Genomic DNA, 19,838 nt, shown 5'->3' on the forward strand with positions numbered 1-19,838 from the left:
CAAACACAGAAATAAGGATATGCAAACCAAAGCAAATCCACTCATTTGTGTGATTTCTTTAAGCTGTTTTACAGCACTGTATGTGTGACATGATTGAAATCCTGACTCTTCTATAGTCCCTATCAAACAAATGTAAGTAGTCTTAAGAAGTATGCAGATCTGCATTCTTTGAAGATGTGTTTTCACATTTAGTTTCTCACAGTTCAGTGATATTCATTATGCCTGAGAATTTACTGAATAAATCCTTTTAATTTAACTGCAATATCGTAAGTTTTACTTGTTATACAGAATGATAAAGAAACAGCCATTTGTTTTTTGCATTTAGCAACTATTAGTAGTCCATTCTGAATTCTGATAACTTGTTCCAAGTCAACAGGGCAATAGTGAAGTAGCATCAAAAGATAGTTGTCCAGATTCTGCTCTCTGTTATACACCTCTACCCCGATATAACGCTGTCCTCGGGAGCCAAAAAATCTTACCACGTTATAGGTGAAACCACGTTATATCGAACTTGCTTTGATCTGCTGGAATGCGCAGCCCCTTCCCTCCCGAGCACTGCTTTACCGCGTTATATCCAAATTTGTGTTTTGTCAGGTCGCGTTATATTGGGGTAGAGGTATATTTGGGTAAATTCTAGTATGGCACAGTGCTGGGAATCAACAGCTGATCCAGCACTCTGGTCACTTAAACACCAATTAAGTCTCCTTTGGGTGGACCTGTTGGGGCCTAATTAGTGGCTTAGAATGGGCTGGGGGAAGGACTAATGAGCAAATTGGTCCACTAACATAGGAGGTGTAAGGCAGCACGGGAAGGACATGCAGGGGAGAAAGAGGCAGGCTAGCAGAGCTAGAAAGGATCTCTAGTTGAGATCCCTTCCCTCTCTCCTTTAGCAGAGATGGTGTATGGATTGGTCAGGTGATGGAAATGTAAGGCAAATGTAAACAAACTGTGCTGGGATATTTAACAACTGAAGGTCTCCGAGCCTGTGTATACTAAGCAAAAGACAGGAGTTGGACGGGGCCCTGGCACATCTGGCTAACTCCAATAAAGTCCGAAGAGGTACTTGAGTCTTACAGTGCAGCCCAGGTACATACTGAGAACAAAGTCCAGCCGTATGACTTATTTTCACCTGAGCGTGCAGTCTAATTTCCTTTTAACCACCCTGGAACTGATCCTACCGTGGGAGTTTTGCCTGAATAGGACTGCAGGATCAGGCTCCTATTAAACAAGATAAGATGACTGAATTTAAGATAGAAGGGACCTTATCTTCTGCAGCATTAGGGCAAGTTTACTTCACTCTGTCAGCACAAAAGTCCACTAGAGTTGTCTTAACCAGCCACAGCAAGATTCCTTTTCGTCTCCTGCTGTAATCAATATATACATCTTTCCTCATGAATATTACAACATTGTCACCATCTGTTACACACTAAGGCCTCACTCTGCAAAGATCTATGCATGCTGTGGGTGAAATGGTTGCCCCACTGAAGTCAATGGGAGTTTTGCCATTAACTTCAATGGTGCCAGGATTTCATCCTGTGAGTTGTCATACTGAAGACAATTGGACTACTCACAGTACATACAGTAAGAAATATGCATAGGTCTTTGCAAGATGAGGGCCTAAAGTATTTACAATGAACACATCTAGAGAGCTGAAATTCAACAGTTATATACTTATATGCTTTTGACTCTGCCAGCTACAGTAGGTTTAGCGAGGAAACTTTTTAGATTGTATAAGCCAGTATAAAACATTACTCTTGCTAAAAAGGAAAAAGAATAATGAGGCCATCAAACTGCCATCTGTCTCTCCCTGGTGGCAGAAGTTAATTTTTGTGGTTATTTTAATGATGAGGAAACATTATGATCTTTCAGTACAAAATATTAAAACTCACAGTAAAGAACAGACACATTCCATTCTGATCCATGGAGCTGCTGTCAAGTGTGAAGTGAACAATGCACTGGGAACAAGGCTCATTAATATCCTATTAATTCACTCCCTAAAATAATCATTTCTTTTGCCATTAGCAAAAAATCTCTCTTTTCCCTTGGCAGCTCAGCTAGGGTTTGAAAATGTGATGGCTTCAAAGAACAGACCTTTGTTTTATGAAAGCACTATTGCTTTTACAGTGCACCCTTTGAACAACACCAAGCATTAACTATCATCCTGGGTAGATGGAGGTTTCAGGTGTAGGAAAATCTTTAGGGTCTGACATTTTAATGCACAGCTTGGCATACACAAATAGATCTGTGTCATTACAAATGGAATTCTTGTTATCTAATAATGAAATTTGGTCTGATGACCTTTGTGATATAATGGCTGTATCCACCAATTATCCAAATACGCTCTCTGCTGAAAATTTCATACCTATGGTAGTTTAAGGTAAGAATAAATAACATGCAAAGTAACCGTGAATAAAAAGTAAAACATTATTTAAATATTTCTTTGATCACAGTAGCATTCCAAAAAGGTCCTATGCAAACATGCAGCACTAACACAGAAGAATTCTGAGATGCAAATACTTACCTTGAAAGACTGGGATTAGGATTTGTTAGGATTGTTTTGGCAAAGTCTCAAGGCTGTTGACATTAAGTGTGATTTATAAAGAAGGCTAAAACTATGAACTGCCAATTCTCTTTGCTATAAGAGAAATAACAGAGCAAATGGTTGCAGAGTAATGAACGACTGCTATTAAGTGGAGCAATCCCCATGGCAGCTCATTATGCTAGTGAGGTTAAACAAATGCACTGCTCCAATCCAGTTGTTTAACTCGCCACTCACTGTAGCACTGATAAAACTGTCTATACATGCATCCTATTTGTATTTCACAATTACAGGGTATAATCCAAAGGATCTCTTTTCCCTTCTATGAGAAAAAATCCAAATCTTTCTTAACCTTCTATCCTAACAAACTGGACCTTGTTTAAAGTGGAAGAAGAAAGGTTCCATAGAGCAGGTGTGGTCACGTTTTATTTAACCTACTTTTTAGGTCAAAGCGATGGGTTTTGTTAAATACCTTTTTATGAAATATAGCTAACTGCATTAAGCATGAACATGTTTGTACTGTAAACAGCTCAACTGTTCATCCAACACATTGCAGTACCTTGGAAACTAACAGGACACTATTACAATGATTCATTCCTGAGTACTGACAACAGTCTCAGTGCTGTCCTAATATAAAGCAAGATACGCCCTTACCCTCCAAAACATATTCTTCATAAACTCTCAAATATCACTGTAGGAAAAAGCACCATCAGACATGTGTGCCATTCTATACCTTGGGGGAACACCTTGTAACCCCCATATGCCTCATTTTCATAGAATTGTGATATTGCCTATAAAACATATCATGTGAGGTATCATGGGAAAGGTTATGATCTGCTGAAAGCCATTGTTCAATGCATATGAAGTTATGAAAATGTGCTGTATGGTTGTGACTAAAATATGCTGTGGGTTTGGGAAGCACCCAGATACTAGCTCTCCAAAGAAAGTAACCAATGCCCGGGCGGGTGTCAAACAACCCATCAACAGCCATTGTCCAGCAAGGGCACTACAATTCAATGACTCATCTGCAAAAGGCCACATCAGGGGAATTCCTCAACCTTGCCTGGAAACTCAGCAATGCCCACCAGACATGCCTGGACTTGTGATCTCCAAGCACATGGACTAAGGGTATAAAACAGAACACAGGGGCCCCACGTTTCCCCTTTTCTCCTCTCCACACCTATGCTGCAAGTAACAAAGACACTCAGAAGACTGAAGACTCCAACAGAGGGGACTGGCCCAGGTTTCAAGGGTGAAATCTGTATGCTATGAACTGCAATATCCAGTGGGGTGAAAAAAACTGCTTAATCTAGATGTGGCCCAGTCTAATAGGGTTGAGAGTTTAGACTGCGTTCTTATATATTTTATTTTATTTTGGTAACTAACTGACTTTTTATCTATCACTTATAATCACTTAAAATATATTTATCTATCACTTATAATCACTTAAAATATATCTTTTGTAGTCAATAAACTTCTTTTACTGTTTATCTTTACTAGTGAGTTTGCTTGAAGTGTGTGGTAAATCTGCTCAGGTTTGCAAAGGCTGGTGTATATCCACTTTCCATTGATGAAGTGGTGAAGCAATTAATAAATGTGCACTACTCTTCCTGAGGTACAGTGCTGGGAGCTGGGAGGATTTGGCTGGTGCCTTTCTCTGTGTGATTCATGAGGGGCTCTGGGAGCATTCATGCAATCCAGCTGGATGTGGGGCTCCACATGCGGTTGTGCTGAGTGATAACAGTGTCCGGAGGGGATTGCTTTTCGTCACTAGCAAAGCATTGTGAGAGACAACTCAGGCTAGAGAGTTAAGGGGGCACAGCGGTCCCACATTCCCAGGCTACACCTCAGGGATCCCATCACAACATGCACATGAGCAGTAGACAGAACAGAGGTCACCAGTAAAGCTTAGGACAAACGTGATGTGTTGGAGACTGAGAAAAATGCACAGCACTTCCATCTGTAGCAGATAAAATCCAGTTTTATCTCACATGATAGTAATATTAACATGACAGAATTAGAGGCATTTATGTTCATTACATCTCAGGAGAGGTAAAGAAGTTCCATCTTGAACTACCAAGGTGCAGTCCTATCATAAATTCCAAGACAAAGGTATAAGATACAATGTTTGGAAGTTAAAGCTAGACAAAGTCAGGCTGGAAATAAGGAGTAAATTTTTAACAATGAGGGCAGTTAACCACTGGAACCATTTACTAAGGATAGTGGTGAATTCTCCATCACTGGCAATTTTTAAATCAAGATTGGATGTTTTCTGAAAGATATACTCTAGTTCAATCAGGGATCATTTTGGAAAACTTCTCTGGCCCATGATATACAGGAAGTCAGAATGGATGAGCGCAGTGGTCCCTTCTGGCCTGATATGGGAGTAAAAGAAAATGTGAAGCATTTGGAAGCATCACTCTGATGAGAAGCATTTAATGGGATCTATCTACCTATTTTAGGTATTTCTATACCTGTGACAGATGTGGAGCTGCTCTGTAATAACAAATGAATACTATATGTTGAGTGGGTTATTGAGATGTTTACTGTGTGAATATATTGGTTTTGTTTCATAGGGTACTGTCCTGCTGTAAGGAAAAATAAGCAGGAAGCAAAACAATGGCTCAAGATAAGCCAATCCTCAGGAAGCATTTATGGGTTGGTAAGAGACAGTGTGTGACAGGAAAAGACTATGGAACACAAGAAGATCAAAAGGACTATAGCAGTTTAAGAAGAGACTCTCGGGGCTAGGGGAGGCCAGGAGTTGTTTGGGATATGTTCAAGAAACCAGACTGACACAACCATGTGCTGGGAAGGTCTGAAGAGGTTAGGCCTGTCCAGGTCACCATGAGGAGATGGTAAGCCTTAAGTAGGATATACATGCACGTAGACTATTTGTTTTAAAATTCATTTTTTCTTATGCTTTGTTCCTACCGTGAGAATAAAGAATAGTTTGGTTTGAGGAAGGCTGTCTAGTTATCATACTCACCGCTGGTTACACACTCACAGAAGGAAGAACTGTAAACATGATAATGCCTATCACCATGGTGTCTGAGCTTCCTATTAAAAGATGCACATGGTGCATCTGTACAATAACAATGGCACTTCTTCCCAATTTTGCATTTTATCTGCTTTAAAGTTATACCTCTAACTGATCACGATCATGAAGGAAAATGAAACACATTCAAGCCAAGCAAATGTCATGCTCAGTTTATCACCCCCAAAATCATAGTTACATCAAAAAATCTTACAGAATTGGCATCTGTTCTCAAATAGATTGCCCTCCCCGATCCTGTTTGCAAATAAGTAACTCACCAATGTACCCTGCAAAAACAACAGGACCACCAAATGATTCAGGTGGTTGGTAATCTTCACCTCTAGATCCCTAGTTAGAAGTAGCCCATGTTGGTAGTGACTGAAAGTTACCTCCATCAGACAGCTGTTAATGGCTAATGTATAATGAATTTGCTGGCTCAGTCCAGTTCCCAACAGACAAAAGTCATTATCACAAAAATCACTAACTCAACCTGCATTTAATTCACTGCCTTGTTGGCATTCTCAACAGAGAACATTGAATAGGCCTGTAGACAAAACTATTCTTTCACCCAAAAAGCTGGCTCCCTCCAGAACAGAAGTGGAGTATATTGACAGAGCAGTGTGGAGAAACGTATGCCTGATTTGTGGCTAAAAAGAGGATTTCCATGCTCAGTGCTGTATTCCTAAAGGGAGCTACACAAACCCAACATTTATAATACTTGGAATAAGGAAGATTTACACAAAACACACAACTGTCTGAACATGAATACATCCACTAGCTAGATAGTCTTCAAAAAAAAATGCGCTCCCCCCACAGGGAAAGGCTAGTCAGAGGCAGACAAGGAAAGACAGCAAGGCTGACAGAAATGTAAATACTCCCACAAGTGTTTTTAAAAAATAGCAGGGCAAAGGAAGATGAGAGAGCATGCAGACATTTGAAGATATATATACAGGCACTAGACCACATTCAACAAGTACACAAAGTACAGATCGGCCCAAACAGGAACGCTTCTGAACTTTGGGAAAGTGATGGCTTAAATGCCAACATTCATGACATACCATGGCTAGCAATACCAGCTTTATGTAAAGAATATCTGGTGATGGGGCATAGTATAATGGCTTTACTAGCCCTTGTTTGGAATGATCTACATGACTTACTTGAGGTTTTGCCACCTGCAAATAATGTGGTTATCCCAAAATATTATTAGCATCAGTTTTGTATAGCTTCACGCCCAAACAGATATGATCCCATATAGTGACACACAGGCTAGTTATTAGTCAATAGCCTCAGATGCACACCATAAATATGTTGCAAAATTAAAACACAGGTGTCTAATCACATGAGTAATCAAGCCTGGCAAAAAAACCAAAACAAAACAAAAAACCAACTTTGGGCTACAAGTCGTTGGAGTGGAAATTTTTAACTCTCTGTTAACAAACCCTGCCCAATTTATCACTAATCAGTTTATTCTGAGTTACTGCTACATCCTAGCTCTAAAACTTCTCAATTTTCCACTGCTTCCTCTTTAAACAGAGGATCTTGGCAGCTCAAAAATCATCATGCTCCATTAGGAAAACGGTGTGTGGAGAGGGGGTACTGGTATAATGAACTTGAGCAGAATTCGGAAGCACCATTTAAATGTCTAACACCAATTATAATTGGTCTACAATTTTTGAGAAGTCGTCTGCTTCAGAGATAAAATGTGCTATTTATTATGTATTTTGATGTGCTGAATTCAAATATGACAATTAAAACAACTGATTGGCTACTGTTTCTAAGATATTTAAGTTTTTACATTTTATGTCTATGTATATTGTGTAGATAGTAGAGTTTTAATCATAAATTGTAAACCTAGGTCTTTTCATGTGTTTATGGTTGCTTTACATGATAATATTTCACCTGTCCTGTTTATGTAACACTTTAAAAATCAGCAAAAGGGTTATATAAATAAAAATTATTATGAAACAAAAGGCAAAAAACTATTATGTACATAGTTTAGTCCTATTCGGTGTCTACTCGGCGCTTCTTGGCTTGTCTCTTGTATTCATTAAATGGAGCATCTCTCGTCACTGTCCAGCAATAGTCTGCAAGCATTGATGAGCTCCATTTGCCCTGATAGCGTTTCTCCATTGTTGCAATGTCCTGGTGAAATCGCTCGCCGTGCTCGTCGCTCACTGCTCCGCAGTTCGGTGGAAAAAAATCTAGATGAGAGTGCAAAATATGTATCTTTAGTGACATATTGTAACCAAAGCTTTTGTATGCCTTGAGGAGGTTTTCCACCAACAACCTGTAGTTGTCTGCCTTGTTGTTTCTGAGAAAATTTATTGCCACTAACTGGAAGGCTTTCCATGCCATCTTTTCCTTGCCACGCAGTGAATGGTCAAATGCATCATCTCGAAGAAGTTCACGAATCTGAGGACCAACAAAGACACCTTCCTTTATCTTAGCTTCACTTAACCTTGGAAATTTTCCACGGAGGTACTTGAAAGCTGCTTGTGTTTTGTCAATGGCCTTGACAAAGTTCTTCATCAGACCCAGCTTGATGTGTAAGGGTGGTAACAAAATCTTCCTTGATTCAACATGTGGTGGATGCTGAACACTTTTCCTCCCAGGCTCCAATGACTGTCGGAGTGGCCAATCTTTCTTGATGTAGTGGGAATCTCTTGCACGGCTATCCCATTCACAGAGAAAACAGCAGTACTTTGTGTATCCAGTCTGCAGACCAAGCAAGAGAGCAACAACCTTCAAATCGCCACAAAGCTGCCACTGATGTTGGTCATAGTTTATGCACCTCAAAAGTTGTTTCACGTTGTCATAGGTTTCCTTCATATGGACTGCATGACCAACTGGAATTGATGGCAAAACATTGCCATTATGCAGTAAAACAGCTTTAAGACTCGTCTTCGATGAATCAATGAACAGTCTCCACTCATCTGGATCGTGAACGATGCTGAGGGCTGCCATCACACCATCGATGTTGTTGCAGGCTACAAGATCACCTTCCATGAAGAAGAATGGGACAAGATCCTTTTGACGGTCACGGAACATGGAAACCCTAACATCACCTGCCAGGAGATTCCACTGCTGTAGTCTGGAGCCCAACAGCTCTGCCTTACTCTTGGGTAGTTCCAAATCCCTGACAAGGTCATTCAGTTCACCTTGTATTATGAGGTGTGGTTCAGAGGAGGAGGATGGGAGAAAATGTGGGTCCTGTGACATTGATGGTTCAGGACCAGAAGTTTCATCCTCTTCCTCTTCCTCGTCTGACTCAAGTGAGAATGATTCTGGTGCATCAGGAACTGGCAGTCCTTCTCCGTGGGGTACTGGGCGTATACTGATGGAATGTTTGGATAATGCACAGTCCACTTTTTCTTCTTTGACACACCTTTCCCAACTGGAGGCAGCATGCAGAAGTAACAATTGCTGGTATGATCTGTTGGCTCTCTCCAAATCATTAGCACTGCAAAAGGCATAGATTTCCTTTTCCTGTTCAACCACTGGTGAAGATTTGTTGCACAAGTGTTGCAGCATATGTGTGGGGCCCACCTCTTGTCCTGCTCTCCAATTTTGCAGCCAAAATAAAGGTGATAGGCTTTCTTAACCATAGTGGTTATACTGTGCTTTTGTGATGCAAAAGTCACTTCACCACAAACATAGCAGAAGTTATCTGCACTGTTCACACAAGTACGAGGCATCTCTGCTCACTTTGGCTAAACAGAAATGTGTCCCTTTGCAAAATCAAACACTAACAAATAAGAGAGCACGACACTGTATGATTTCTAGAGCTGATATAGGGCAATTTGTTCAGCAGAGTGATGTAAGCTTCGTTATGATTGCCTCATCCATGACTTCTAGGAATAACGTGATGCAATTCATATCATGTATGACGCAATACCAGCTTCAGATTGCATCATTCATTGTTTTGCCTAAAAAAGTAAGTACTGTCCAAACCCAGTCATAGATTTATTCATAGATCCAGTCAAAGATGTATTTTAGTCATTTCTGGTTTAAATTGAGATCCTTCCCTTTATAAGTCACTTATCCTCCGCCATTCCCAAGTCAAGGGTCGTATATACTGACCCAATAGCATATCTTGAAAACTAGAGCCAATCAACAATTTTAAGCATCATTTTCGTTCTCAGTGATCCAGAATTAGTAAAGTTTGACTACATTTATTTCAGAAGCATTTTGGCTGTAAAGCAGTGTTATTACTTAAAAGGGAGAACAGTTTTTCTTTTATTAGAAGAATGTTCATATTTGCCTCGTGTCATTCTATCTGTTATGTTTTATGACTGTAATGTTTTAGGGCTCTACTAAGTTAAATAAAATATATTATCATTCTACAGTGGCCTCACAGAATTTGTATGTGGAAGATGAAGGGGCCCAACACTCCCTGTACCAAGGCAAATGTTGCCAGGATGGAGATCTACATAGAAACGTATACTCAAATGCAGCCAAAATAGACAGAAACCGGCATGGTGTCCATCTCTCTTTTTAATTATGTGGGAACCAATCTCCCATTCAAAGCAAGAATTAGCACGTCAGGAAAACTGCCTTCCTTATTAGAAAGCTTCCACGGAAACAGTATTTGCAGGGGACCTTGCCACACGCTTCCCTTTACAGTCACTTCGAAATCAGCAATTAGCAGGGTCTTGAGTATGTCATGACATCACTCCCAAAATGGCCAATTACAATATATTAATAATAGCAACAACAAAGCTGCAATGTCAGCCACAGCTAACCAGTATGCCAGTGACATTGAGAGAGCTTAGCTTTCTTTACAAAAATATTTACACCAGTCAGGTCTGTTAGACACTTGTCATTCTTTCCTTTCTCTCTTTCCTTCTACAAGTACCCTTCTTCTCTTCTCTTTCATTCTCATATTCAGAATCCTCCTTTCATTTCCTCTCTCTTCTTGCCTTTCCAGCTAAGCTTCCTTCTGCTCTACACCTAGTTCTTTCTGTCACCTTCCCAAGGTCTTAACTCCTCCTCCTGCATCTCTGACTTCTTTCCATGACTACTGTACCTCTTCATAGATAATTGGGCATTTCAGGAAGCCTCATTTCCTTAGAGACAGGTTTCCTGTTAAGCTCTAGAGAAGACGACAGCTTCTCAATATACATTAAATAAGCCTCAGGCAGCTAGACGGTTGTAGAGTTACCATTTATGTTCAAAAATATCTGAGAGTCTCCGCCTATACACTTTATTTAGTGATCGGGGCTCACTTCGGGTCAGGGATCCCAAGTTGTGGCTCTAGCATGTACATAAAAGGGTTAGGAGTAAAAGAGACCACTATTTTTCTGCTTAAATATACACAAGAAAGAAAATTAAAGCAGATGTACTAGACAATTAGGTCCCTTTAATCTATCCTTTCCCTCCTTCCCCCTTTTCTTTCCTTATGTCACTAAGGCCTAGTTTACACTACAAAATTTTGTCAACCTAAGTTACATCGGCATATAGCCACCGCAGTTATTAAATTGTTTGTGTGCGCGCATACTTGGCTCCTTGTGTTCGCGGTTTGCGTCCTCACTATGAGTGCTTGTATTGATGTATATTGTCAGTGAGGGGCACTGTGGGACGGCTCCTGGAAGCCAGTAACAGTTGATGTAAGCAATGCCATGTCTACACTGACATTGCATTGACCTAATTCCATCGTCCATGACTCTATGCTGCTCGAGGAGGTGGTGTTATTAAGTCGGCGTAGAGAGGCATTTACATTGGTCGGAGCCAAATTTAAGTGAAGACACTTCCATAGCTAGGTTGATGCAAGGCAGCTTATGTTGACCTAACCCTGTAGTGTAGACCAGGCCTAAGGCACTCTACAGCACAGTTTATACACCATCCAACCATTTCCAAGATTGATTGCCAAGCATGATTCTATCAGAACGCTGCTTGTCAACTACCATAGCTGTAGCATGTCCATTGCTGTATTTATTTATATATTTAACAGCGATGTTAGACGCATCCAGGCTATAGATGCCCCCATAGACAGTTTATAGCAAAATTACAAGTCATGATTGTAAGATGGCTTGTAACCAAGTTAGAGGTGGATGTAAACTATATTAGGTTGCCACCATCTTTTTTTTATTTATAATTTTTTAATTATTTTTTCCACAATGCAACAAATATACCAAAATACCAGATTCATCATAATACATAAAGTAAATAAAGAGGGTTAGGATAAAGGGAGGGGACAGGAAGCAGCTGTAACCAACTTTGAAAATTGCCTGATTACTTACAAACCATTGTGCTGACAGAACATAAGCCAGACATTTAAATCCTTCAGCTTGGATGTGAACTCCCGTAGAAGTGTCACATGACATTCAATACTATAAAAGTACATGTTCTCTTAAAAAGGATTTTGAAAAGCTTTGTGTACCTTCCTCACTGGATTCAAAGAGGGGTGTTGCAAAGTGCTCTCTGGGGAGGGACTGCTGGTTTCTTCAGCTAATGGTTGTGACGGAGGTGGAATAACATTTCTATCAAGAGGAAGCACCGGCTTTTCGCTTTCTAGTTCAGCAGAATCCTCACAAACCTATGATGAAAGGATAAAATGTCAGTGTTTCCAGGAACTCAGATCCAGTAAATCGTAGGAAGATAACATCAGCACACTGTATGTGAAATATTAAAACAATGACCATTCCTTATAATAACAACACTGTTGTTTTAAAGACACTCAAAATAACCCAAAACAGAGAGAGAGAAAGACAGACACAAACTGATCTCCCTCTTAGGTTTTGTCTATACTAGTACTTTAGTTGGCAAAACTTTTGTCAGTCAGGGGTGTGAAAAAAACACACCGCTGACCAATACAAGTTTCACCGACAAAAGCGCTGGCATGAACAGCGCTATGTTGGCAGGAGATGATCTCCTGCCGACATAGCTATTGCCACTCGGGAGTGGTTTAATTATGCCGGTGGTAGAGCTCTCTCCTCCAGGCATAGAGCGGCTACACCGGAGACGGCACAGCAGCCCAGCTGCAGCAGTACAGGTGTGCTGCTGTCAAGTCCATAGTGTAGACATAGCCTTAGCATATCATGGGAAAAATCCTGCACAGAATCTACCTTGAATGGTCTAAAATCCAGGTATTCCCACACACTATCTGCCATGACAGCTAAAACCAATGTGAGCACTTTGGAAGATGGTCAGAGTTTACAGAACTTAGGCCTGGGCAGAGTTTACCAAGTGAAAGAATCATGACTGTGGAATTCATTTCTTGGGAGATCTTCCTGAACTCCCACCTTCTTTTGAGTGCATTGCAAGAGCCATCTCTTTGTGGAGGCTTTGCCTAATGGGGTCTGGGAAGCGCTCAGCCATATTGCCCTGGGTGGCCACCATGGCCACCAGCAGGCTCAGTTCAAGACTTTAATGATATGGTTCTGACTGAGGGCAGGATGGGGAGGATATGGCTCATTTTATAGAATTCTTGTGTAATAACTAGTGTGGTCTCCTGCTGGTTGAAAAATCAGCTAACAGGGAAAGTGTAACAGGGTTACACTTACTGTAACCCATCACCTACACAGCTCTGACTCTGTTTTATTCCCTTCACTTGTCCATGTGACGCTGTCATTTACTATGATATGTAGCAGGCATGGCCAAACTGTGGCTCCCGAGCCGCATGTGGCTCTTTTACAGTTAAAATGCAGCTCATGGAGCCCCCCGTGCACCCTCCATTCTTTGTCTACCACACTGGGCGGGGGGAGCTTGGGGCTTCTGCCCTGCGGCGGGGTGGTGGGACTAGGAGCTTCTGCCCTGCGGCGGGGTGGTGGGACTAGGGGCTTCTGCCCTGCAGAGAGGGGGATTGTAAGGGCTTTAGTCCCATGCCCCAGCAGCGCTGGCCCATGGTGCAGGTTGTGCATGTCTTGCAGCTCTCGAACTTCTGAGGATTATTGTATGCGGCTCGGAGGGTCAGTAAGTTTGGCCACCCCTGTATGTAGCAAAAGAAAGGTAGAGTGGTTTTGTGATTAAAGCTCTGGACTGTGGCTCAGGAGACCAGGTCTCTGTTCCCAGCTCTGCAACAAACTTCCTGTGTGATCTTCGGCAGGTCATTTAATATCTCTGTCCTTCAGTTCCCCATCTGTAAAATGGGGATAACAACACTTATTTTCTCACACCTTTTGTTTGTCTTGTCTATTTAGAATGTAAGATCTTTGGAACAGGAACTACTTCTTGTTGTCTATGTACAGAACCTAGCACAACAAGGCCCTGATCTCAGTTGAGGCCCTGAGTCCGTACTGTTACACAAATATTTACAAAATAACTTGTACTGTAAATAATAAAGTTTTAACCACCCAAAATGGTGGTAAAGTGATTTCCATACATTTAATTAGCATATTCCAAAAATAAAATCTCAACACTCACCTGAGTTATGCTTCACAACTAAAGCTGCTATCAGATCTGTTGCATTTACAATAATTTGGTTAATAACACTGAAATATCTACATTTGTAATCTCAGTCTCAAGCTCTGAGCCAGTGCTGACTAAATGCATTGAGGGGGGAAGGGATGCTCTGGAGAACTTACTTGTTGCACTTCATCTTGGATTTGCTGTTGAACTGGGGCTGGTTGCCTCACTATGTAGTTTATCTGTCCAACAATGGTTTGCTGAACATGCTGAGGCTGTTTGGCTTGATTCAGCTGCAAGCTTGGTTGTCCTTGAGCCTGAAGGAGAAGCTCCAAATCCTTTTTCATTTCTTCCAGTTCAAATTGGTGGTGCATTATGTCCAGACTCTGTTGTATGACTTGCTCATGAGCGTTTTCATTCTGACTTGTCGTGGGAGGCGGTGGATGTGGTTGCTGCTGCTGCATGTGGTTAAGCTTCAGCTTCTGAAGATGACCAAGCTGCACTTGCACAGTTGGAGTTTGCAAAGCAGGCTGTGTGTGCAATTGTTGCACATGACCAGAGTGAACCTGATGAATATCTTGTGGGGGAACCGTGTAAACTGGATGTGGAGTCTGCTGTGGCTGCTGAGCTTGCAAATGTTTTCCCATCCTTACAGATACATTATCCTGCTCTGAATGGGATGGCTGCTCTAGGCAAGGCTGCATTATTTTCAAAGGCTGAGGTGTGCCCCTCTGCTCTTTTTCATGCTGCTGAACGTTGTATTGCGGTGGAAAATGCGGTGGCGGCTGCGGCTGCATTTCAAGAGGTTGTCTAAAATTCTGATGATGGCTCATATGGTGCTGAGGACGCTGACCCTTATTCATGTGAGGAATGTTGAAGCAATGGGAGCAACACACTGGTGTAGGAGACTGAACAGGAGGTGGAAACTGATGTGACTGGTTATTGATAGCCTCAAGCTGTAGCGCTGGCGAATGCTGTCCATGATACATTGATGTCTGTAGTCCTTGTATATTTCCATAGGTTAGGACATCTGAATGAGGAGTGTGTCCACCTTCCATTGTTAAGCTACCTGTGAAAGCAGTACAATTACTTTCACTACAATTAACTGCTACCTTCACTTGTTCCTAGCCAATGAACTGGGATCTTGACAAATTGTTTAATTTACTACTTTATGGGTAAATTCTACAAAGGCAATTTCTTTGTCTCAGGTTCAATTTTGAAATTACTCAGATCCTGTTTAAAAAGCCCTTCAGGATAACTTCTCATTTTCTTCTATCTTTTCCACTAAACAAAACCATCGAGGATACATTTTCTAAGAATTTTGCATGATTTTAAATCACACAGAACTCCCACTGATGTCAGTCGGACTCATGGTTAAAACACCAGTCACTGCTTTGAAAAATTGCCACTCAACTCCCATTATTTTAACTGATGGATTTGGCCAAAGCTACCATTTTTACTAATGTATAAACATATGTTCTCATCCATAAACATAGACACACAGAACATTTGTTTTCAGAATGAAAGTAAGACAAATAAATTGGATGGATGTCATGTAGAAGAGAATCATAAAATCACAGAAGACAGAGACAGACACGGCCTATGAAGTGATCTTGTCAGTCCCCTTGAGAGTATAGGATTATTTCCTACAGTATATTTTCTAGTGCTTTATGCAGTCTAGTGTTAAATGTCTTAAAATGGGATGAGGAATGACCTTTTAGATCTTTGATCAGAAGACTGAACTGAATTACTGGAAAAACCTACTGCAGCCAGCAAATGTATAGCAGGTGGAAGGCACAAGATGAAATGTATGTATATATATTACATAAATAGATATACAACCGGCTGGATCCTTAGGTCCATCATGTCTTGTGCATCCACTGCAGTGTGGGACAAAGTTGTCTTTAAGCCACCTTTGTGCCCCCCAATCCTGACTGTGCCAGGCAGTGGTCAGGTCCCAAGGCCATTCCGGCAGCATAGGGATGCCCCAGCCAAGGCCACTCTGTGGAAGATAGGAGGGAATGGTGTAGGACTTGCTACAGTGGCTCTTTTCCACCCAGAGAATCCTCCACTGGCTGACTAGGCTGACTTTAGGGCAACTGGAATGGTACAAAGCTGCCACTTGCTAGGGAGGATGGGGCCAGTTTGCTCAGAACAGTATTTGGCATAAAACAGGCCAAGATAAAACTCTTGATTTGAATTTGGCATTGAGTGTTACTACAATGTATGTCATTTCAGTAAAATGTTTATGTTCAATCAAATATATAGCAAGAATAACAAAGGCATCTACAGAGTGTAACTTATAATTTGTGCTTTGGGTTTTGTTTTAATGTACTCTAATAAAAACTGGAATTAACAAGTCCATCTCTTACCCTTCACTTATTTCCTTCTCATAATAACCTTTCAAATAATTAGGACACAATCACATAGCAAACAGCTTGAAATTAATACGTCATTACATCATAAGTTGTTCTAGCCGTACTGGTCCCAGGATCTGAGAAATAAGGTGGGTGAGGTTAAACCTTTTATGGGGTGTCCATATAAGGTATCACCACACCCACCTTGTGTATTACATAATAAAGTACACAAACAGCTTGCTATGTCATTGTATTCTGTATATTATCATTATAAAATAAGGTAAGTGAATGTTCCTGAAAATCTGTAATGTCTTCCTGTGTCTTTTACTCCTCTGAGTTGCATGTATATTAGCTGTTCTGTTTTCTGACCATAATTGGTGAAATTTACACAAAGACACCCTCCCACCACCACTCTTCACAAAGCCAAAGTAATGTCAGTTGCATAGTTTATTATTGTGCAACTCCCATATAACCAAAGGAGTCATATTTTGTCATGACCTTATCTAACTAAGTCAGCACTTACCATCTGGGTGCCTCATATTTTAAAAGGGATTTTATTATTAATGATATACCATCACATAGTATTCTGTGTAAGTTCTTTACATCTACAGCACCAGACACTTTTTTTCTTGGACAGCTGATATATTGTACATCACAGTGTAATAATACTTAACATTTAGTGCCGTTAAGCTGGTTTGAAGTGTCCCATGGCAATGAAATAAGGCTTAACCAGACACTATATTTTACACTATCATGCTCTGTACAATTTCGAAACTAAGCTAAGGAAAGGTCTTTGAGGCAGGGGCTTTCTTTATCTGTGTGTCTAGTACAGCTCTGAGCACTTATCTAATACAGAAAATCATAGTCATCATGCTGTATTTTTCTTACCTAAATTGGACAGTTGTTTAGTCCAGAAAGAAGGGTCCCAAGTGAATCTGATCTTCCAAGGAGGGCCTACTTCTGTGGTACAATTTGTCTCCAGCAAATGCTGTATCTGAAACACAATCTGGCAAAAAAAATCAAAGGATCATTGTTTCATCCAGTAGATTTAAAATCATTATAGTTTAATGTTGAAGAAACATTAAATCCTTAAAAGAGTCATTGACCGGGAATGAATTTAGCCTAATATCATACAAAGCTCCTCTAGCTTCTCAGCTCTCAGACAACATTCAGATATATTTTGTGCTGCATGTTTTCTCTTAGTTTTTATTTGCAGGCAACAAGAGCCCCATTCTGAATCTGGCTTTCCCCTGTACCCCGGCCTTGTGTGCAGAGTGCCCTGGTAGATTCCTATCTTTTTAGGGCTCCCTGGTCCCTGACTTATGGCTCCTGCACGGTTCACGAGGCTTCTTCCACCCATTTCTTTCTGATTCACTATTTTCCTAATTAAGTTACCCTTTCTGGATCTTGTACCACTGCACAATTTCCTCTCACTCAGACAGTGGGTATTACTCTTACCAGTTCCTTACTGAAGAGGAATGGAATGCTGTTTTTACTGCACACTGCCCAGTTGATAAAGTTCTGCACGTGTTCAAACTGCCTGTTTAAAACCATGATGCCTTGAAGTTGCTGCTCCAACTTCTGTTTCCTCTCGCTGGTAATTCTCTAGTGATAATGAGAAATAGCATGTTCTGCATAACTTTAGCCAGCGTTCAGATATACTTACTACATCCAGTCAGTGTGTATCATAAAAGGCATTGTCTGGATGGACACTTGCTGAAAATTTGGAACCTCTTTGAACCATCAAGTAGAAAGAGACAGCAGAGCTAACAGATAGATTCCCTTCTTAGTCAACAGACACTTCCAAGTTCCACAGGAACCGACGGGAGCTCAACCCTGAAAAGTGCTGAGCACTGTGGCCCTGATCAAACAAAGCGTTTACGCACATGCTTAGCTTTAAGCTCATAAGCAACACCATTGGTATCATAGACAGACAGGCACAGAGATGGTATCAAAATGCCTGCAAGCTGAAGCATCCAAAATTGCAGGTCATTTTCCAGAATGTGGACCAGAGAGTCTAATATTCAAAAGATGGTGTAACAGGTGCCTGTGCAAACTCCACATTGGTACATGAAAACAGGAAGTCAGTGGCAATAGATTCAAGGGCATCTCTGGGTGCCATGCATTTTGTAGGCACAGCCGTTGTAACCACATATGAAAATGTGGCTGGCCCACAAGGAGCAAATAACGTGCCATTTTTCATAGTTACCTTTCTGACTATGATCCCATTTTACATTTGAGATAAAAAATATTTTTTTTAACTGATGCACTATAACTTACACAAAACATATTCTTTCTTCTGCCTGGGGTTAGGATTTAACTTGCCAAGGCAATGTCAGAAAAACTCTCTTGTTAAACCAATTTTCAGTATCACTGGTATCATTCTCACTTACCTCAAGTTGCTCTAGAAGGGCATTTGTTCGTTTATTGATTTCATTCAGCAAAACCATCTTGGCCATTTTGATCTGATTTTCCACCTTTCTGTGCAAATGTTTTATTTCAAATAACCTGTGGGGAAAGTATAAATACACCTTCATGAATCAATCAGAATTCCATTTATTCAGCATTTGAAAGTTATTAATGACAAGGAGAACAGATCTGAGAATTGATAACAGACTCAGGGCCCTATTCAGCTTCCACTGAATTTCAGTGGAACTAGATCAGGCTCTCAAACACTTCCCCACTGGTCCTCTAAAATTGCTTCATATACACAGCACAAGTCAAGATATTTAAGGTTGGCAGAATTCAATTTTATTTTTTACAATTTTGATGGATAATATCGATGTTTTTAAGCATTTTTATTGGTATCTATTTAAATTTTCACAGTTGCACAAAATTAAGGTTTTTAAGTATTTGTAAAAATTTTCATCTATTTAAATTTTCACAGTTGTGAGAAATTATGTGGTGGTCTGACAATAATTATTTAATAACAAAAGACATTGAGATTCAATAAATTAAACCTTTATAACCATTAAACACAAATTGCCAATGTCACATGTCAAAATGTACAAAGTAAATATAATTAAATCAAAACTCTCATAAGTTCTCAAGCAGCATTTTTCTTATTTTGACGATCTGTAAATTTCAATGATCATCGCTGGAAATTTTTTGTTTTTGGTTTGTACAGTGAAATTAATGTTTACTGACATTTCCTGATAAGCCTAAGAATATTCTACATGCTTTATTCTTCTCCCTAGGGAACAGAGAAAACTACATCTACCCTCTGCATACAAGAAACCCTCACATGCTTCAGATGGACAACTGACAAAAGAGGGACAAAATAAAGAAAAACAATAGTCTCAAATAAATATGTTTAATTTACCTTCAGAAAAATTAATGTCTAATTAATTACTTCATACTACACTACAGTATAGATCGGGGTAGGCAACCTATGGCACGCGTGCTGAAGGCGGCACACGAGTTGATTTTCAGTGGCACTCACACTGGCCACCGGTGGTGGGGGGCTCTGCACTTTAATTTAATTTTTAAACGAAGTTTCTTAAATATTTTAAAAACCTTATTTACTTTACATACAATGATAGTTTAGTTATATATTATAGAC

At 40.3% G+C, this 19,838-nt stretch overlaps 1 protein-coding gene across 1 annotated transcript in view; it reads right to left on the reverse strand.

Annotated features, from left to right (window-relative positions):
- TRIM66 (tripartite motif containing 66) overlaps positions 1-19,838 on the reverse strand; it is a 72,889-nt gene that overhangs the window by 15,702 nt on the left and 37,349 nt on the right. The window contains exons 6-10 of the mRNA XM_005291724.4: positions 18,670-18,784; positions 17,735-17,881; positions 17,165-17,282; positions 14,099-14,988; positions 11,956-12,111 (exon numbers count right to left, since the gene is read on the reverse strand). Of these exons, the coding sequence (XP_005291781.3) occupies positions 11,956-12,111; positions 14,099-14,988; positions 17,165-17,282; positions 17,735-17,881; positions 18,670-18,784 (1,426 nt within the window). The remainder of the gene's footprint in view (positions 1-11,955; positions 12,112-14,098; positions 14,989-17,164; positions 17,283-17,734; positions 17,882-18,669; positions 18,785-19,838) is intronic.

The sequence above is a fragment of the Chrysemys picta genome, chromosome 4 (genome assembly GCF_011386835.1).
Source record: "Chrysemys picta bellii isolate R12L10 chromosome 4, ASM1138683v2, whole genome shotgun sequence".
NCBI classification, from domain to species: domain Eukaryota; kingdom Metazoa; phylum Chordata; order Testudines; family Emydidae; genus Chrysemys; species Chrysemys picta.